At 40.2% G+C, this 21,848-nt stretch overlaps 1 protein-coding gene across 9 annotated transcripts in view; it reads left to right on the forward strand.

Moving 5' to 3' along the window:
* Positions 1 to 21,848, forward strand: part of ZC3H7B (zinc finger CCCH-type containing 7B) — a 67,272-nt gene that overhangs the window by 28,357 nt on the left and 17,067 nt on the right. For 6 of the 9 annotated variants that reach the window (XM_039335552.1, XM_039335551.1, XM_039335549.1 and 3 more), the window contains exons 8-17: positions 859 to 895; positions 2,426 to 2,685; positions 4,467 to 4,815; positions 6,248 to 6,306; positions 7,294 to 7,459; positions 7,536 to 7,697; positions 9,366 to 9,571; positions 16,777 to 16,877; positions 17,774 to 17,955; positions 19,036 to 19,121. In XM_039335552.1, the coding sequence (XP_039191486.1) occupies positions 859 to 895; positions 2,426 to 2,685; positions 4,467 to 4,815; positions 6,248 to 6,306; positions 7,294 to 7,459; positions 7,536 to 7,697; positions 9,366 to 9,571; positions 16,777 to 16,877; positions 17,774 to 17,955; positions 19,036 to 19,121 (1,608 nt within the window). The remainder of the gene's footprint in view (positions 1 to 858; positions 896 to 2,425; positions 2,686 to 4,466; positions 4,816 to 6,247; positions 6,307 to 7,293; positions 7,460 to 7,535; positions 7,698 to 9,365; positions 9,572 to 16,776; positions 16,878 to 17,773; positions 17,956 to 19,035; positions 19,122 to 21,848) is intronic. The other 3 variants (XM_039335555.1, XM_039335556.1, XM_039335554.1) reach the window with 2 other exon arrangements.

The raw sequence follows: 21,848 nt of genomic DNA on the forward strand, positions 1-21,848 counted from the left end.
TACACAAGATGGCTCCATCTGTTGTCTCTTGGGTAGTAGTTAAGTAGTTTTCACTGCCACAGGTCTTCTAGAACATGTCCATTCTCATAATGCTGACGTGTAAAAGAGAGAGGCCTCCCAAATGGTTGTCTTTTTGGTGACTTAAGGATAAAAATGGAAATAATAATTTATGTAATGCAATCTTTGCCCATTTAGTATAAAAGCATACAATTAGTTCCTCTCCTTTTGAGAGAGAAATCAATCTCAAAAGAGAGAAAAAGTTTTCTGCTTTCTAATCATTATTGACTACTGGTGACTGTCGGAACAAATTCCTGCGGTGTTCTAGGAAATGTTTTCAGAGTTGGTTGGCTACTGCCTTCTTCCTAGGGCTGAGAGAAACCTAAATGTCAGTGATTGAAAGCATAGGAGCCCTGTTCCATTTGAAAGCTGGCAGCCTGAAATATTAAAAAGAGAAGAATAAACAACTATTTGTGGGTAATCCAAATGAAAAGATAATGAAGGATGTATCTTATCATACAAGTGTTGAGAACATTGTGAATGCCCACTTATGCTTTTATTAGCTGAACATATAACCTTCCTCCAGAGAGTTTAAAAATAAGTAATTTTTGCTGTTTTCAGAAGAAGCTAGTTATATGGAATGGTGATGGCTGTGTGTTGTAACAATAAAAAAAATCAGTTTTGCAAAATATTATCATAGGATCCAGCCAATCTCAAAGGAACAACTTTCAATCCAAAACATTATTTCATAGGGAATCCAGTCTTGCATTTCTGTATAACTAGATTAGTTCTTTGTAAAAATTGGAAAATGAAATTGAACTTGCTCAAAAGAGAATTGATTATTTTTTCTTCCTGCTACAGACCAATGGATTAGGCTCCATAGACGACATTGAAACAGGTAATGCATTTATGCTTCTTTGATTCATAATTATTCCCACCACCATCCTCAAATAGAACAAGAGGTTTTGCTTTCAGAAAGAAATATTTGGTTATCAGTTTAATTTATCACTAAGGCTCCTAACGGGAATAGCCGGAAATGCCTGGGAAAAGACAAATCCTTTCTTTTTGAGAAGTCAACACAGTTCTTTCAGTTGTTCTCACTGTGCAACCAGTACAGGCTGAAGTTTATAAATGTGAATAGTGGCAATGATAGTGGCAATGATATACCATCTTTAGGATATTGCTAGAAACATTTGACCATCCTGATCACATCTGTATACTGTGTTTTCCAGAAAGTAAGCCCCCCCCCAGAAATAAGCCCCAGCTTAATTTTCAGGGGTAGGCCTAATATAAGCCCCCAAAAGTAAGCCCTAGTTTGGGGGTGAGGGCAGGGGTAGGGATGGCGCTTTGGGTCGTTTCTGCTGCTCGCAGCAAAAAGCCGAGCGGCTCTTTGGGCCATTGCCGTTACTCGTGGCAGCATGCCGCATGGCGCTTTGGGCGGTTTCCGCTACAGCAAGAAGCTGAGCGGCTCTTCGGGCCATTGCCGTTGCTTGTAGCAGGATGCCGCATGGCGCTTCGGGCTGTCCTGCTGCGAACAACGGCAATGGCCCGAAGAGCCGCTCAGCTGACTGGCGGAAACGGCCCGAAGCGCCATGTGTCCTGCCGCGAGCGATGGCATTGGCCCAGAGAGCCACTTGGCTTCTTGCCATGAGCAACAGCAATGGCCCTAAGCGCTATGCAACCTCCTGCCGTGAGTGGCGGCACTGGCATGATAAGCCACATGGCTTGACAAGTCACAGGTGTGGGAGGCCTGGCTGTGGCAGTTCTTCCGGTAAGGTAAGGGGCTCTTGGCCTGTGGGGCAGTTTTACCTCCCCACCCCTTAGAGTGGCAACAGTGTGCACATGGAGATCAGCTGCAAGTGGCGGCAAGTAGCCACTGAAGAAGTCAAGCAGTGGTGTGACAGGTGTTGGAGTGTGGGAGGCCTGGTTGTGGTGGTCCTAAGGTAAGACACCACCCAAAAATAAGACCCAGTGCCTCTTTTGGAGGCAAAAAAAAATATATAAGACCGGGTCTTATTTTCAGGGAAACACATTAAAATGGTTTGTAATTCTGAAAAGTGTGTTTGAATTGGACATCATGAGAAAGTTTCTACGAGTATAATTCTAGCATATATAGGCTAATGAAGAATCTTTTCACAAAGATGAACAGTTTGATTTGGAGATGGGAGAGATTTTAGTTGAGTAGTGGAGGAAATGCTCTGCACTCAGAATGTTCTGTGTTCTGATTCTGGACTCTTTGGCTTTTTTTTAAAAAAAAAAGATGATAACAGTACAAGCATCTCTCTCTAAGACTCTGGAAAGCAGCTACTACTCAGAATGGTCAATGCTAAGTTAGATAGACGAATACATTATTATTTTACATTTGCTTTGCATTTTCTCTCTTGAGTGCAATGCATGATTAGCTGTAATCTCATACTTCATCTTCCAGACAATTCTGTGGTCCTTCAGTGCATCGTCATTCCTAGTGGTCCTTCTGTCACTGCCAGCAAAGCCAATGCCTTTTCATCAACTGATTTGGAAACGAAAAGCCTGCCAAGATCACTCCTTGCTACTACTCTGCTTTCTTCTGCAGATGTTGCATCTATACCAGAGTCTGACAGTATAGACGACTTCACTGAAGGAGAAGTTCTTGGAGATGAACTGGACTCAATTCTGGATTCTATTGCAGATGGGTCCCAGTATCCATTAGTAAGAGTGACTTTTGTAGATGCTCCTCTGTTTTAGTCACTGCTCTCTTGCATCTTCTTCTGAATCATTACGGGGTTTAGCAGATTCCATGCTCGCCCTCCATCATTGCCTTTTAAACGTCTCCCTTCTAAGTAATGGAGGACATTTGTGATGTGTGTTACGTAATGGTACATGGAATTGTTTATTATCTCATGGAGAGAAAGAACTAGTTTAATTTTAATATTTGAAGTTGTCTAAAAAAGGATAAGCTATTGAAGACTTTAATATTATATACTTCCTCTCCTTAGCTCCCACTTCCTTGAGTTACAATTAATCTTTGACTAATGATCACAATTGGCTCCTGAGCTTCTGTCACTAACTGATTCAGACATAAAGCATGATATCATGTGACAGCTTCGTTAGCAACTGCAATCCCGGCAGTCCCAGTTACTATTGTAACTCCAGACACATGGGTCCTTAAGGAGGAAGCAGAGGGAGTTTCAGATAAGCGCAGGAGTGGGGGAGGTCTGGCACAGGTTGCACGTGTGCTTGGGGAAGTTGCTGCAGTGTGGCACAACCTCAAGGAGACCTGAGAAAGAGGATGTGAGAGGCCGGGCTATCACACTCTCGGAAGTCACGGCACCATATTGCAAAGTAGCCCCACACCAGGAAGCACAAAGGAGCTTCTTGGCATGCTGTGGTTGTGGGGTTGTAAGAAATCCCTGAGCTGCAGTGCAGTGCCATTCCTGAGTCTAAAGGAATGGACATAGCCAACTAAAGGTTATTAGGGCTTCCTAGTAACACTTTTCCATTTCCCAAATTGTATTTAAAAGGGAGCTCTGATATCTGGTATAGGGAAATCCATCACTTAATGGTAGAGCACATCTGCATTTGCATACAGAAATTGCAGGTCTCAGTCCTTAACACATCTAGGCCATTATTAAAAGTAATACAATTTGGACAAATGTAATAGGTTACCTAGCTAAAACTTTTGGAGCTCAGTCTCAACAGTTTTTCTTTCACAGCCAAAGAGCAGCCATAAGAGTGAGTGTTGTCCATATATTCGTCTCCATTTGATTTGTCTCCAGTTTATTGCAGTTCCTATAAAAATGACCTGGAATAGCTTACTGGTTGGATGAATGTTCAAGCTAATTGTTTTTCTGCTAGTCTTTTCCTTGAGTTACTATAATTTCCAAAGCTTCTGTTCCCACTGGGATAGTTGGGCTATTGTGTGCTTGGTTCCCTTTGTTCAGTTGTGTTACTTATTTCAAGCTTGCCTTGAATACCTGTTTAGCTTTAATCATGGTTAAATTGATGCCAGCATAAGCATAACCTGTCGTAGAGCTGTACTTTGTATTCAGAGACAAAAGGCTGCAGATTGTGCAATGTCATGAATGTAGCATTAGTCTGCAACTCTTTAAAGCAACTGCAAATTGCAATTATCCCTCCATCCTTAGAAAAAGACACAGCTGGTTAAGGAGTTACAGGCAGTTCAAGCCCCATATACTCCGAAACATCCTTTTCCCTTGAGTCCAAAGTGTTGCACAACCCTAAGTCATAAATAGCATTTCAGAAGCATTTGTTTCGTGCTTGATATTGCTGCCACATTGGAAAAAGTAATTGCGGACTAATTTTAGAGTGAACTGGTTTCCTGTGACATTTTGTCTATCTGGCTACATCCTTTCTTGCTTTACAGTGGTGTAGAAGTGAATCTGTTATAAAGTTCAATATATCTGGAAATGTAAAGTAGGAAAGTCTAACTTCTCCCCTTTAATCATAACACATTTTATTTTTCCCCAAAGTCTCTTGTCCGTGGTGCCATTCCTGCCAATCTGCCGAGTGAGGTGCCCCAGCTCATCCCTGTGTTTCCAGGTGGTACTCCACTTCTTCCTCCTGTGGTGACCGCAAGCATTCCAGTCTCCACACCGCTGCCACCTGCCTCCTTTGGCCTAGTGATGGAGGCTACAAAGCAACTCTCTTCTTCATCTGTTCTGGATACCTTTGAAACACCTGTTGGGGGCAGTGGCACGTCTCCTTTGGATTCACTGGATTCACTAGATCTGCTCCCATACACAGAGTCTCGGCTGGATATGTTAGATGCTTTTGGAACAAGTAGGGGATCATTGGATGCTTTAGATACCTTTACTGTTGGTAGGTATGGGAACTATTTAAGTAATGTTAGCTTGTGACACAGGAAGAGCCAGTTCAGTGAAATGATTAAAGTGCCTGCCTAGAAAGCAGGAGACTATGAATTCATGTAAGGCAATAGTCTCCAACCTTTCTGGCTCAGTGGAGGTAGGGGTGGGGAATGTTTCGCCTACGCACATATCCTTTCATAAGTGCGGATTTGCACGCATATGCGCACTCGCCCACCACTTCCGCGGATTGGGGTTGGGGACCTCTGATGTAAGGCATGAAATCTGGCTGGTGACTTTGGGCCACACAGTCGCTCAGCCCAACCCACTTTACAGGGTTATTGTGGAGAAAAAGGAGGAAGGAAGGAATATTGTGTATATTTTCTGCCTTGTGTTACTTACAAAATAATAAAGGCAGGATAAAAACATAATAAATCTATTAAAGAGTAATTCTGCATCAGTATTTCATAAGAAGATGGCATTTCTGTGTCTGGGATCAGTCCCTCCATTGCTGTTTATGGTTCATTTTCCCATCTCCTACTCTTTATTAATACATTGTCTTTTAGCGATTATAAAATGTGTTGTGTCATTTTGTATAATATATATTGTGGTTGATGTTAAAAGTGTTCAATAATAAGCTTTAGGAAATCCATTGTTGTACATCAGTGGTCCCCAACCTTTCTGGCTCTGTGGACTGGCAGCAGCTGTGGGGAGAGGATGTGTCAAGCAAGTAGAGATTTCTTTTGCTGCATATGCCAACGGGACAGCTGACCGGATGGTTTTGTGTGCGCACGTGCCGCTTGCGCAAATGGAGCTTTGTGTGCTTGCCTGCTTCTTGCATAACCATTTCCCAATGGGCCGTAGACTAGGGGTTTGGAACCCCCATTGTATATTTATAGACAAATCTGAAAAAAATGCATGGTTTACAACAGGAATGAATTGTCCTGAAAACATTATATTTAATGCAGGCTATATCTCCTGGGATTGTCTACCATTGATCCTGCTGATTAGAATGCTAGATGATGTTCAGCAATTTCACCCAAGGCATGGCAATAAATTTCTCTCTAGAACTGAGCCATTAGCAGTGGAAAAATCAAAGCCAAAGCTTGGATAAATAAATTGTTCTTATGGCAGATAAAAGAAATCCTAGTAACAGTCCACCCGCTGTATGTGATAAGATTTAAATATTACAACTATTTCCCCCACCCTTATGTGGGAATAGATTTCCTGCCACTCATTTTTTGGACTCATTTGCATTCTTTTCATAATGGTCCTTTCCAGTTTCAGGCTGTTGGGTTCCAGAAGTGGGTTCCAGCCTTAAATATATGTGAAATTTGAGGAGTATCAAGAAAGGGTTTGTGTATAGTACTGCCTCCATAGTTGATAGGACATTGCATAATTGATATTCACATAAATTTTAAATTATTTTTTTTCTCCCTACTGTTTAGAGGAAACCAGCACCCAAGAACCCCGCCAACCTGCTGGAATTCAAAAGTCACTACCAGTTGTGAGTAACCTTTTCTCTTAATTGAGAAGAAGAGAAATGCCTATTACACTGTTTTTATCCAGGTCCTCAATTTTATTAGCAAAATATTGCTGTACTTCCATTTTTTTTTTTTTAACTTCACTTCCCAGTCTATTCAAAAGATTTTGTCAGAGTGATCATCAGTTGTCTGAGTGATTTGACATTGGATGAGTAAAGGAACACTTTCCTTTTGAGTCTAAGCCAGGGGTCCTCAACCTTGGCAACTTTAAGCTTTGCTGGCTGAGGAATTCTGGGAGTTGAAGTTCACAAGTCTTAAAGTTGCCAAGGTTGAAGACCCCTGGTCTAAGCCATTTTATAATTGGACAAATGAACTTTGAAACCTTGCAGGAGGGAATGTGTATCTCTCTTTATAAGAAAAATGCTGCTTATTTTAATATTTGCTAATACTTTCACAATAGGAAAAAAACTTCTTTTCTGTGACATACTACATGTTGAAAAGGAAGGAGGTTAAGTTGATCATTATTGTTACAGATAGTCCTCGACTTACAACAGTTCATTTACTGACCATTCGAAGTTACAACAGCACTGGAAAAGTGACATGACTATTTTTTTCACTTACAACCGTTGCTGCATCCCCGTGTCATGTGATCAAAATTCAGACGCTTGGCAACCGATTCATATTTATGAAGGTTGCAGCGTCCTAGGGCCATGTGATTACATTTTGTGACCTGAGAAAGTCAACGGGGAAGGCAGATTGACTTAACAATCCTGTTACTAACTTAACAACTGCATGATTCACTTAATAACTACAGCAAGAAAGGTGTAAAATGGGGCAAAACTCACTTTACAATTATCTCGCTTAGCAACAGAAATTTTGGGCTCAATTGTGATCGTAAGTCGAGGATTACCTGTATTTTTGTTCATTTGAAAAATGAAGAACCTTGGGGAACAGTGGATATAGTAGATGTTGCTGATCTCTAAGGAAGCTTATTTTATTGTCTTTTTCAGGCAAACCAAACTGGGTCAAGTACCCACACCACAGTACCCAAAGTTGTAGAGTTGCTTATGTCTCAGCCGGAATTGGTGATGTCCAACACAACTCTGCTTGTGAAGAATCCCTTGGTGTCCACTCACATTTTCAAACAGGCCTGTCACATCTGCTATCCCAAAACAGGTCATCTGCTTATGATGAAGATGGCCTCAGATGATTAGCAAAACTGGACTCTTTTTAATATTGTCCTCTTTTGTAGGTCCCAAAGCTGGTGATTATACTTATCGAGAAGGTCTGGAACATAAGTGCAAGCGAGACATACTGCTGGGTAGGCGTCGTTTATCCGAAGATAAAACATGGAAGAGAATTCGCCCACGTCCAACCAAGACAAACTTTGTGGGATCCTATTATCTATGCAAAGGTGAATTGAAGAAAGAGGAGAATGTAGTAAAATACAGACTGTTTCATGAAGGAGGAAAAGTTCTGTGCAGGGTGGCTGAAGAATGTGAGGGCCATGTATTATTAATTTTTGTCTACTTACTTAATCACTGTGTTTATTGATTGTAGGGATTTATAAAACTCTCTTAAAATTTCCAAGTATTAAAAGTTTTAAAATTCAAACTTGAGAGCACAAAAAGTACTCAGGCTAGTGGTAAAATTGAAAACATGCATAATGAGAACATTCAGGAAATATTCCACTGTTCGTCTAACGGTCATGGTGAGATTTTAATTTAGTAATATTTGATGTGGAATGTCATACATCCTTAGAGACAATCCAAAATGAGAGAACCCAAGTTAAATAGTCAACATCTGTGAAGTAGTTATGGTATTTGAAGTACCTAACATTGTCTCTTCTCCCCACTGAAAGTAAATGCAAATAATAACAAATAGTCAATACTTTGTTGCCCTTCCATCATGATGTAAGGATTGACACTGGTGAAGTGGGAACCAACAATTCTCAGGTTTGACAGAAGCATTGTAAGAATTGAACAGGGGCCTCCCAATCAAAAGGCTAGGAAAAGAATGGCCAAACGTCTGACTCAAAAGATGGATGAAAAGTCTTAGGATTTAAACCCTAAGGGGTTATACCCTTATGTATAGGGCTTGATTTCTGTGTTCTCCAATATTTGTAATTTATTTATGTATCTTGCCTTTAATATTTTTACAAATAACTCAAGGTGGCAAACACACTTAATATCCCTTCCTCCTCCTATTTGCCTCCACAGCAAATAGGGTTGGGCTGAAAGAGAGTGACTAGCAGCTGGGTTTCATGGCCAAGGTGGGATTTGAACTCATGGTCTCCCACTTTCTAGCTTGGCGCCTTAATCATTAAACCAAACTAGTTCTACAGTACAGATCTTACATTTGTATAAACCTTTTTTCTTATTTGTAGTAAAACAACTTCTCTACATGGGTGAAGTCAGCTTCTTCTGTTAGCAGCTACTGAATGCAAGATTGGGTTTCAGGAGAATAAAGGTTTATTGCCATAATTGATATGAAATCTGGCAAATGTTTACATACATTTGCCTGAGGTAGCCAATTAGTGTGTCTCAGTGTAGGGTAGGCTCTGCTTAGTCAAGATGGGCTGAATACAGGTAGACCTTGAGTTACAACTATTTGTTTAGTAACCGTTCAAAGTTACAGTGGCATTGAAAAAAATGACAAGATCGCTTTTCGGACTTATGACTTGCAGCATCCCCATGGCCTTGTGATCAAGCAAAGTCAATGGGGAAGCCAGATTCACTTAAGAACTGTGTTAATAACTTAACAATTGCAGAGCTTTACTTCAAAACTGTGGCAGGAAAAGTTGTAAAATGGATCAAAACTCGCTTAACTATCTTGCTTAGCGATTGAAATTTTGGGCTCAATTGTGATCGTAAGTCAAGGATTATAAGTAGTAATAGTTTCAGTAAATTTCATCAGGGTCTTTTCATCAGGATCTTCTTTCATGAACTTTTCAGTTTCTTTTTATCAATTTGTGAAGCTTGGGGATGGAGAGAAGGAAACAGTATAAGGAACAGCAAGAGACCTTAGTTCTGATTCTAGCCTCCACTCCATATATGGTGGTCTGATGTTTGTTGCTTTGTAGATATGCTTAACAAGCAGGACTGTAAGTACGGGGATAACTGCACCTTCGCATACCACCAGGAGGAGATCGATGTGTGGACAGAGGAGCGAAAGGGGACACTCAATCGCGACCTCTTGTTTGATCCACTGGGTGGGATCAAACGAGGTAATCTGACTATTACCAAGATCCTGAAAGAACACCAGGGCATATTCATCTTTCTTTGTGAGGTATGAAATAGGCAATGCAAGATTGTATTTTATTTTATTTTTTTTATTGAATTTTTTTCAAAAATTTTACAAATAAACATCCACCCCCCCTCCCAAACCACCCCACCCTCCCCCCCCCCGACTTCCCAGAACTGAATATAGGATTATTTAACAAATTTTAAAAAATAACGTATACAATTTATAAGATAATTAATAATAATAATAAAAATCATAATAATAATATATATAATAATAATATACGTAAAAAAAAAGGAAAGAAGAAAAAAGGGAAAAAGAAAAGAGAGAGAGAAAGAAAAAAGAAAGAGGTAGGCGAAAAATAAAACATATATAGAAAAGTATATAAATAATAATACAGAAGAAGAAAGAAAGAAAGAAAAAAAAAACAATCATTACAAGTTATAAAAAGGCTAAATAATATTTTTCCATATCTAAATTATGTTGTATAAAATTTATCCATTTTTCCCATACCGCAAAAAATTTCTCTTGAGATTGCTCCTTTAAAAAAACCGAAATCTTTGCCATTTCTGCCAAATACGAAACTTTATAGAACCACTCTTGTAAAGTAGGCAAGGATTCCTTCTTCCAATATTGTCCTATTAACAGCCTAGCGGCTGTAATCAAATTTAACATCAATATAAATATAATCAAGATTGTATTTTCAAGATGATGTCAACTGTGCCTTTACTAATTGCTTACTGATTACATCATAGGACAGTGATGGTGAACCTTTTAGAGACCGAGTGCCCAAACTGCAACCCTAAACTCACTTATGCATTGTCGGGTGCCGGGTGGGTATGGCCCATTGGTTGGGTGTGGCCAGTTGGGTGGGTGTGGCCCATTGGCTGAGCATGGCTGCTGTAACGGCAGACTGGGTGGGACTAAAAAGTTCAATCAATCAATTCCAACTTTGCACGATCTTTTTTTTCCCGGCAAGAAGTTGAAATTGACTCATTGAACCTTTTTTTTTTTTTTGCACACGGCGGCGGAGGCCTAAAGCGAAAAGGTTTTATAAAACCCAGCTGAAGGCCTAGGACTGGGGCGATGGTGTGTGTGCCCACAGAGAGGGCTGTGCCGCCTCTGGCACCTGTGCCATAGGTTCGCCACCACTGTCATAGGAAAACTAGTCAATGCCAGTTTTTGACATTTGGGTTTGGAAGGTAATCATTTCAAGCTCACTCACTGTCATCTTTAAATTGAGCTATGAACAGAAAAGGCTTATGTGAGAATGAGTGACATTGTTATTTCTTTCTATAAAAGTTTATGGTCCGCCTAGGACACAGTTCAGCAATCTGCGGCTCCGGAGCTGTATGAAGCTCTTTGAGCCTTCTTCTGCAGCTCCCAGCCTCTTCTGCCATTTGCAGAGAGAGGCACTTGTGCCTCTCTCTCTCTCTCTCTCTCTCTCTCTCTCTCTCTCTCTCTCTCTTTCTGTAAAAAAGAGAGTGGCCTCACCCTGTTCGGCGAGCTGAAAAGCTTATTGGGTGGGGCTCCTCCCTTTGCTGTGTCTCTGCAGGAAGCAGGAAGGGGAGGAGAGAGTTAGCCTGTAGAACAGCTTGAAGCCAGCTTGCCAAGTGAGCAGAAGATCGGAGAGGGGGGAGAGGAAAGAGAGAGAGAGAAAGAGGGAGAGAGAGAAAAAGAGAAAGGGGGGAGAGGAAAGAGACAGTGAGAGAAAAGAGGGAGAGGAGGGAGAGAAAGAAAGGGAGAGGAAAGAGAAAGGAAAGAGGGAGAGGAGAGAGAAAGAGGGAGAGGAAAGGGGGAGGGAGAGAGAGAGAGACCCTTTTGACATCTAAAATGAAGATAACACTGCATATATCCATATATATATAATATATATATATATATATATATATATATATATATATATATATATATATATATATATATATATATATATATACGATTAAAAAGGTTAAAAATGTGAACCCTAGGGATATTCATAATAAAATATAAAAATGAACACTAGGGTAATAAAAACTAAAGAAGTTTTTAATGGGTTAAAACTATAAAAGTTTTAAAAAGCGCCAAGCTTTCGCCGTCACCTGCCGGCATCCTCAGGGCTGGCGTGCCAGAGAATGAGAAGGTCTTTTTATAGGCGTGCCGAGGTTTGCACTCGGCTCCTTGATCTTGTTATGGGGCCTGATTGGTTCAGCCGTGTGTAGTTGGCCTGCGCTTTTTTTCTCTTCTTAGTTGTATTTTTATCCTCGTCCGTCTCCAGTTCTCCCAACCTCAGATTAGCTGAATGGCAATTCCAGTTATTTCGGTTGCTTTCATGTTCCGATCTCCCCTCAGGCTTGGGTGGTGGTGGACGTTCCAAGTTCCTTTCTCCGCCCCGTTCTGTCCGGTTGCTACTTTTAGAGTCCCATATATTTCCGGTCTCAATGCTTTCGGTTTTAATATGTTTATCATCCTGGTAATCCCGTAAATTGTTACGAGTCTGGTATAGCGTGGGGGGGTATTCCGCATGGTGGAGGGGTCGTCTCTTGTTCGTTGTCATGCCCAGCTGTCTCGCACGTGTCTTACTCCGAGTGCTCAATCCTGGGGGTGTGTGCACAGTCATCGGGGCGCGTCCCTCCTGGTTACCGTGTTCTTCCTTAGTTCTCCCCTTTTTTACCTTGTTGGAAGCGCTCGCGTATGTTCTATGGGAGTCCTCAGGATCGTCAGGTAGGGGGTATGACAGCTCGATCTCTCGCCCCCTGCCGCTCTCCGACTTTCCTTCCTCCTCTCCAACGGTATGTAGGGGTTCATCATCAACCACCTCCCATGGTTTGTCCTCATAGGAGCTGATCGTTCCAGCTACATGGGGAGGTTTTCTCCTCCTTTCCCGACCAGCTGCGATGTTTCTTTTGGTGTGTGGGCAGGCCATTGCGTTTGGTGATTCCTCCGCATTTCCACCTGCCGTATCTTCCCTCATCTCCTCTTTGTAGCCGGGGGTCCGGACCTTGGTTCTTGTCCCTCCCCTGATCTTCTGGGATTGCGGCAGTCCCGCGGGGATGGTCAAGGTGCCTCGCGTTTGCTTCCTTTCTTTCGAATTGCACCTGGTTCATTGGGCGGTGCGGGTGCTACCCAGATTGTTATCAAGCCGTCGGGGGTGTTGCCGCCGATTATTGGCACTCCATGACAGTCGCTAGATTCTATGGCTTACCTAAGATACATAAGCCCAATGTCCCCCTCCGCCCCATCGTAGCATTTAGGGGTACCCCCATCTCTGAACTTGCCAAGTGGCTGAGCGTTCGCATCGGCCACTTGGCAAGTAACAGCGACACCACCGTAAGATCGGCAGAAGAATTCCTCAATAGAATAAAAACCCTGAAGGTAGAAGAGGATGAGCTCATGGTCTCCTTTGACGTAGTTTCTTTATTTACGTCCATCCCGCAGAAACTTGTGGTTGAGGTCCTAAGAGACCGGCTTAACCAAGGAGACCATGGGCAACACCAGGACTCCCTTCAAACGGAGGACTTGGTAAAGCTCATGGAAATATGTCTTAACACCTACTTCACCTTCCAGGGGGTTATATATGAGCAAATTAAAGGAACACCTATGGGGTCGCCGATCTCTAGTGTGGTTGCAGAGATGGTACTCCAGCAGCTGGAACACATAGCGATGGCCCAATACCAACCAAAATTTTGGGCCCGCTATGTGGACGATACGTTTGCGGTCATTAAGAAAAGACACAAAACTGAATTTATGGGCATCCTGAATTCGGTATACCCGGACATCCAATTCACCATGGAGGAAGAAGATCAGGGCAGTCTAGCATTTTTGGATGTACTAGTGCAGCGCCAGGTGGATGGATGTCTAGCTACCAGGGTATACCGAAAACCAACGTGTACAGAGAGGATTCTCCACTTTAGGAGTAATCACCCGATGGCCCATAAAGCCAGTTGTGTCAGGACGCTATTCAAACGAGTGGAGACACACTGCAGCACCGTCAAAGCCAAAAAAGAAGAGAGAAACCACCTCTTCCGAACATGTAGAGGCAACGGCTACCCGGTTAAAATCATTAATCAGTTCAGGAGACCACCTGGACTCCGGAGTAACCCTGCATCTCAAGAATCCGTGCCTCAAGCCACCACACGTATTGCCCTCCCCTATATCCATAACGTATCGGAAGCCACAGCTAGGATCCTGGCACCACACAAAATACAGGTGGCCCATAGACCCAACCAAACACTGCGAGCGGCCATAATGCGCCCTAAGGACCCGCTCCCCAGCACCGAAAGATCAGCAGCCGTCTATAGGATTGACTGTACGGACTGCCAATGTAATTATACTGGGGAGACTGCTAAACGCATTAAGACCAGGGTCCATGAGCACGAATTAGCAGTGAGAAGGAGAGACTGTCACTCCCAAATATGGGCCCATATGGTGGATCTAGGCCATAAGTTTAACTTTAGTGACGTCAGTGTATTGGCAAATGATAACACCAAAGGGGGCCGCCTTCTTAGAGAGGCATGGCTCTCAGACAGTAAGTCTATTAATAGGCACATTGACCTATGCCCATCCTATTTAGCCTTAAGATCATGGAGTGCCAATAATCGGCGGCAACACCCCCGACGGCTTGATAACAATCTGGGTAGCACCCGCACCGCCCAACGAACCAGGTGCAATTCGAAAGAAAGGAAGCAAACGCGAGGCACCTTGACCATCCCCGCGGGACTGCCGCAATCCCAGAAGATCAGGGGAGGGACAGGAACCAAGGTCCGGACCCCCGGCTACAAAGAGGAGATGAGGGAAGATACGGCAGGTGGAAATGCGGAGGAATCACCAAACGCAATGGCCTGCCCACACACCAAAAGAAACATCGCAGCTGGTCGGGAAAGGAGGAGAAAACCTCCCCATGTAGCTGGAACGATCAGCTCCTATGAGGACAAACCATGGGAGGTGGTTGATGATGAACCCCTACATACCGTTGGAGAGGAGGAAGGAAAGTCGGAGAGCGGCAGGGGGCGAGAGATCGAGCTGTCATACCCCCTACCTGACGATCCTGAGGACTCCCATAGAACATACGCGAGCGCTTCCAACAAGGTAAAAAAGGGGAGAACTAAGGAAGAACACGGTAACCAGGAGGGACGCGCCCCGATGACTGTGCACACACCCCCAGGATTGAGCACTCGGAGTAAGACACGTGCGAGACAGCTGGGCATGACAACGAACAAGAGACGACCCCTCCACCATGCGGAATACCCCCCCACGCTATACCAGACTCGTAACAATTTACGGGATTACCAGGATGATAAACATATTAAAACCGAAAGCATTGAGACCGGAAATATATGGGACTCTAAAAGTAGCAACCGGACAGAACGGGGCGGAGAAAGGAACTTGGAACGTCCACCACCACCCAAGCCTGAGGGGAGATCGGAACATGAAAGCAACCGAAATAACTGGAATTGCCATTCAGCTAATCTGAGGTTGGGAGAACTGGAGACGGACGAGGATAAAAATACAACTAAGAAGAGAAAAAAAGCGCAGGCCAACTACACACGGCTGAACCAATCAGGCCCCATAACAAGATCAAGGAGCCGAGTGCAAACCTCGGCACGCCTATAAAAAGACCTTCTCATTCTCTGGCACGCCAGCCCTGAGGATGCCGGCAGGTGACGGCGAAAGCTTGGCGCTTTTTAAAACTTTTATAGTTTTAACCCATTAAAAACTTCTTTAGTTTTTATTACCCTAGTGTTCATTTTTATATTTTATTATATATATATATATATGTATATATATATATATATACATACATACATACATACATACATACATACACACACACACACACACACACACACATATACATACACCTACATATACATACACATATATACATACACCTATAATAAAGATAAAAAAGGATATATGCAGTGTTATCTTCATTTTAGATATCAAAAGGGTTTTGCGGCTCCCAGTATTTTGTTTTCGGTGGGAAACGGGTCCATGTGGCTCTTTGAGTGTTTTGGGTTGCCTACCCCTGGCTTAGGAAACCACTCGGAGTTGAAGACCTTTTTAGCTTGCTTGTGGGGCAAGCATGGTTTGTGTTTTTGTTTTGTTTTGTTTTTTTACGTGACTGGTCAGAGAACCATTAAGTAGTTTACGCATTGCAATAAGCCACAGCTTGCTGAATAAACAGACAGGTGATATAGCTGTATTCTCGCAACACACAAAACACATTACTAAATCCCAAAAAAATCACATGATGCCTTGAGATTGTTATATTGGCTTCAGAAGACCTGTTGTTGTTTTTTACTGTGTAATTGTTTTGATCTATTACGTTTGAGATGACACAATTAGAAAGGATATAGCTAATACTGAGAAGATAGAAATAAAATCAAAATAGATTAGATAAATTGATTGAAAATAATGATATTTAGTAGTATCAAATGCAAAGTATTTTGCTTAGAAAATAAAAAATGTATCTGTATAAAAAGAGGATACTTAAGTTAGCAAGTATCCTATTTTGAAAAGTTCCTGAAGTCCCAATTTCTAAAGTAATAAATTTTTCTGCTGTTTGGTATTCCTCAAACCTTACCTTGTGTTTTGATAATTTTAGCCATTGCATTTTGAAAGATTTAGACAAGATAGGAGAGGTTCAGACAACAGCAGTGAGAAAGAAATAGACTCTAAGACACATGGTGTCACGTAACATATTGGGACTGTTTTGCCATTGCTGGCAATGGGGTGGGTGTGGCTTCCGCGTGACGCATCCAGCCCGAAGGCTGACAGTTTGACACCCCTGCTGTAAGACATATGAAGTGAGATGGAAATAATTTGGAATGTTTAGCCTTCAGAAATTTGGAAAGGGATGTGGTAGTGCTCTTCAAATATCTTAAAAGAGATCACATACAAAAAAGGTCAAGACATGTCTAAGTTATTCTGGAATTCAACTTATAAAATAATAGACTAAAGCGATAAAAAAGCAAATTCTGACTGTTAGAAAAGTGTCATAATACTAAAAGCAGGTAGATATCTCTTAGAGATATGAGCAAAATCTAGGGTCAATGACAGAATGACTCCTTTCACTTCTCTGATTCTGCGCTAGAGCCTCCAAGTGTCAATTTTTGTATGTAAAATGATCTATATTCAAGAATTGGAGGGAAATGTATATTTTTGTGGGCAAAAATGGAAGTATATTGAAAGAAAATGTCATTGTCTTTTATATAAATGTGCAGAGCAAAAAAGTCTAAACTGCTATTTTTATATGTATATGCTTGCAGATCTGCTTTGATAGCAAACCCCGAATAATCAGCAAAGGGCTCAAGGACTCTCCAGCAGTGTGCTCCAATCTAGCTGCAAAACATAATTTTTATGATAATAAGTAAGTGAGTTGGACCTGTCTTCAGCCAGTAATATATAACTGCTTATAAAAGGCAAACTGAGCTACAAAGTCACAATAATATTTCTTCTATAAAGGGAACAATGTTATGCTATTTTATAGGAATGTTGAAAAGATTACTCATTCCTGATCCCACATGCTTTATTTTGAGCTGCTCTGATTACTAACTAGTAGTTTGAAGTAACTTCATAAAGCTATACCTATTTTAATCATCATACTAAATAGCTTTAATTTGGTTGAAATGCTTTTTCCAGGAGGCTAGTAATCCTTAAGCATTTTACTAATTTATTAAGATATTTCATTTGCTTCCAATGCAATGTTCTCACAATCTATTTTCTAGTACCCTAAAACAAATAATTTGTAGTTTAAATTGTAATTATGTTTAAGGGAATAAAATCAACAGCAACTGTAAAAAATAATTCTTGATGTACAATATAATTGAAACCACAATAGACAATTATAGGGCTGGGGGTGGAGTTGAGAGGTACCTGGCCAACATTTAAAACATCTTTTTCCTTTGCATTAATAATGTAAATAATATTGTTACTAGTATACAAGGATCAGTTATGCTAATATCAGTCATAACATTCGGAGAACTTAATACAAGTACAAGTACTAATATAACCTGATCTAAACTTGCACACAAGGAGAGATGGCCTAGAGAGCAAGAGTGGATTCACAGCCTTTCCAAAGCTGGATGATGATAGCTACTCAGATTGAACTAACCCGCTCATCCATCACTATCCCTTCCCTCAGTATCTGATGAGTAGAAGTTACAAACTGAAAAACGGCTGTTTTGTCTCAGGACTACCTTTAAATGTTCTTAGTAAATGGCTTTTCAATGAGGATTGTTATGAAAGAATCTCTCTTTTTTGCAGGTGTCTGGTTCATATTGTTCGTTCCACCTCTCTAAAATACTCTAAAATTCGCCAGTTTCAGGAGCATTTTCAATTTGATGTCTGCAGGCATGAAGTGCGTTATGGCTGCTTGCGTGAAGATAGTTGCCATTTTGCTCACAGCTTTATAGAGCTTAAGGTTTGGCTGCTGCAGCAGTATTCTGGTGAGTAATCACTTGGCTGGGATTGTCTAGAGGACTGCAGGAAGGTTAGTTTCAGGCTTCGATGTGTGCACTGTTTCTCTGAGCTCCCACTGAGAATGTCATCCAGAAATTGAAGAAAGGCAAAAAATATTTTTAAAAAATTATATGTACAATACTGTCAGTTATAGAACTGCATATGTCCTCTAAGTTATAGAACTGCATATGTCCTCTAACACAATTGATAGGGTCCAGTGGGACAACCTTAATTAACGTCCTACATGCATGATTATATAATGAGAATGATTTGAAGGAAGAGTTTTAGTTATGAATATTACGAACTTTGCAAAAAGTATTTGCTCTAAATAGAGTCCCTGATGAGAATAACTGAGGATCAAAGATCAAGAGGGAAGGCTGAGAGCAGGATGGCGTTTCAGACATTTGGCTTGTATGCCTTGTAGTAACACTTTTGCAATGATTGTGCAAATAGCAGCAGAACCAGTTTCCTCTCCTCTGTTTGTAGCCTTAAAGACACAATATTTTGGCCATTATTAGTCCTCTCTATTGAACTATGTAGAAATCAACAATTCTAGACAGTGGCTTGGAATGAGTTTGTGTATGTAGTGAAAGAGAAGATAGATTACTCCAGCTCTTGAACTTGCACACCAAAAGAGTAGGTCCTTATTAGAACAGTTATTATAAGTGATAATAAACATAATCGTTGACTAATTTGTGTCTTCTGTAGAACATTGTAAAATGGGCTTGGGGAATTGGTTTGGACTGAATTGTTAGAATCCTTTTCTGTAGCGAGACAATGCTCATCCAGTTACTAGCTAAGGGCAATGATTCCAATACTAAAAAATTATTTTTAAATTTTAGGTGGAAGATATATTGTACAACCTCTTATGTACATTTATGAAAAATTGTTACTATTAAATGTCATTTTCTCCAATATTTGCTAATATATAGTGGATTCTTATTAAATTCAGGAAAAGGAGCATCTCAGAAATACTTGATTCCTCACTGATAGAACAAAGCAATGAAAGAGTTTTTACTATATTATAATAATCTGTTAAATCTCTGAAGCTACTTTTGTCATCCTAGGAATGACCCATGAAGATATTGTACAAGAATCTAAAAAATATTGGCAGCAAATGGAGGCACATGCTAGCAAAGCCAACAACAATATGGTAACCTATCTACTTTTATTTTAATCCTTGTAAAAAGTAGAATTGCATGAGTTAAAAGAAAAGTTTTAAATGGATAAAATAGCCAGGAAATAAAAATATTAGAAGCCTATGTAAAAGCCATTATACTAGTGCTACGTGAAAGCTTAAAATTAAATTATCAAAATCTAAAGTGCTTCCGAGAAGAGTAGTGTTTATACGTGGTGCCCAAAAGCAGTATCAGAGTATCCCCTTTGGAAAGGTGTTCTAACTGAGAAATCCCTTCCCATTGGAGTTATTCAAGTAAGAACACAGGAACAAAAAAACTATTTGAGGTAATCTGGCTCTAAGCCAGTCAAGAGTTTAACATTCATCACTGTTTGTATCTGATCTGGAAATGGAATGGCAGAAAGTATGGCTGACAAAGAATTTTTAGGATGATACAATTGTAGCAATCAACCTCATAACTGAGATTGAGTAATTCACTTTTGGACTGACTAAAATTCTGAACCACCTTCATAGATAGCTTAGCATGTAACTCAACTGAAAGGTGAGAAGTGGTTGTATAAGAGATTTTATTTGACATCTGTCCTATCAGTTTGAGTAAATAAAAATTATTCTTAACCATTGAAGCCATTGTTTCTAAGGTTCCAGCCTTAAATCGAGTTATTAGTAAATGCCATGGAACATAAGGGGGCTGCCTTTGCATAAATATGGATGGGCCTGTAGTCTGCTAGATACAGATATACGAATGACACAGCTGAGGTGCTATCTAAAGAATACTATAGATATTTAAGGGTGATGTCCTTATATGTTTTTTTAGTGCACTGAACATTTTGATAGAGGGAAGGTGGATTTCTTCTTATAGATTAAGCCATGGTTAATATATCTTGTTAGGTAGAGCTAGCAGCCAACTGAAGTGACTGGAAAGCAGTTATTGTAGAACAAAGCCATGTCTGCCTTGCAGTTTCTTCAATCTATACCATGAAATCCAGTCTGTTCCTTTGAAATATAGCAATGTCCTTTAAGACATTTTCCCTCCTCAGTTCCTCTCTCCCACCTCTCTCTGTTTCATTCATGCTACTTAAAGAATCTGTCAGGCTGATGCTTGAAATTCTTAGATACAGCATCTTCATCTTTCATTATTTTAATTAAAATGATATATGGAAAAACCCCTACTGAAGAAAAAAAGCTTGAAAACATAATCTCAAGATTTCATATCTTAAAAACAGCATTTTGATAGTTACAGAATTTAAACTGGTGGATGATGGTGATGGTAGATTGATTCTTAGATGATTATGGTTACTGTGGGGAAAGTATATTAATTTGTAAGCTATTTGAAAAACCAAGTTGCAATTTTTAGTAATTTTAATCTGTTGCTCTTGGGGGACATTTGTGAGTGCTAAAAAAGTGATTGGCTAGTTAACAAAAGGAGTCCAATCCTGGAATTGAATTAAAACAATTTTTGAATTAGAACACTTAATTCTTGACCTTTTTATCATTAAAATATCTTTAATTTCTTTTTTAAATATAATTTTGTTGGAAGTTTTAAAAGCCAAGAGTGAAATTAATACAAACTAGAATAAAATAAGAAAAAAAGAAAAAGAAATAAAAGGAAAAGCTAAAGTGCAAAAAGAAAAAAACAGAAGAAAAATAAAAAAGAAAGAAAAAAGATGCAAAGAAATGGCTTCCAATCTTCTTTGCAGAAATCATAAGTATAATTGTAGATTTAAAGCAATGAGTCTCTTCTTTCTATAATATATCCGAATGTAAAATAGAATTTATCATATACTGTATTTCCAATTTCCTTTGTCAATCATTTTCAGTTCAGGAAGGTATGTTATGACTTGTCCAATGTATATTTTATAGATAGTGACTTGATGCAATCCTAGCAATGCAGGGCAGATTTTCATACTATGCAACTGCTGTAGGCACTATTTTGCACCATCATACCTAAACTTTTTGGGAAAGCATGGTTGAACGTAAAGAATAAGAAATTTGATGTAGCTGACATAAAATCAAAGAACAGATATGAAAAGAGTGAACAAGAAATTTGCAGATCTTGGACTAAAATGAGTGTTGCAATAGCCTACCAAAGTAAGGCATCTTATTTAGCCTGCATTGCCATCTATCTTTATATTTGCTTAAACAAGTTGGATCAATTAAGAAATCCTACATAATTTCTTTTTTGAGGGGAAAGTTACATTTTTAAGCATTAAAAATATTATAAAGATGGGGAAATGTATTTACATTCTTACTGCTTGGTTCCTCATGTATGTCATGGTTATAGCTGCATAGTTGTCTGATGGTAACATAAGATTTAGAGAAAGAAACCAAAAAGAGATGGGGAAAAGGCTGGCTATAAGATTTCGGAAAGTGAATATATACGGAGGAAGCATCTTTAAGATGTAACAGATGGCTGGAATGACCTTCCCAGGCCTAATGTCTCCAGGATTTCATGGAGCAAGGAAGACGTTGTCATTTTGATATTTTGCTGCCATACTAAGTGTAATGGATAACCATTACACATAGAGAAGATGTTCACGCTAAAGTGGCAAGATTAATGGATTGTTAATGGGGAGTGGGTTAAGATGGTAGAATTATGGTCATGATTGTTACAACAATGCAAGAGACATAAAATGGATTTACTCAGTATAAGTAAGTTATGATATAATGTTGGTTACAGTTCTGGATTTTGTCGATATTACTCTGAATGAAGGGCCAACAATGTGGTATCTGCACATATCAAAG

The sequence above is a fragment of the Crotalus tigris genome, unplaced genomic scaffold (genome assembly GCF_016545835.1).
Source record: "Crotalus tigris isolate CLP2741 ecotype Arizona unplaced genomic scaffold, ASM1654583v1 scf7180000017644.4837335, whole genome shotgun sequence".
In the NCBI taxonomy this organism is placed as follows: domain Eukaryota; kingdom Metazoa; phylum Chordata; class Lepidosauria; order Squamata; family Viperidae; genus Crotalus; species Crotalus tigris.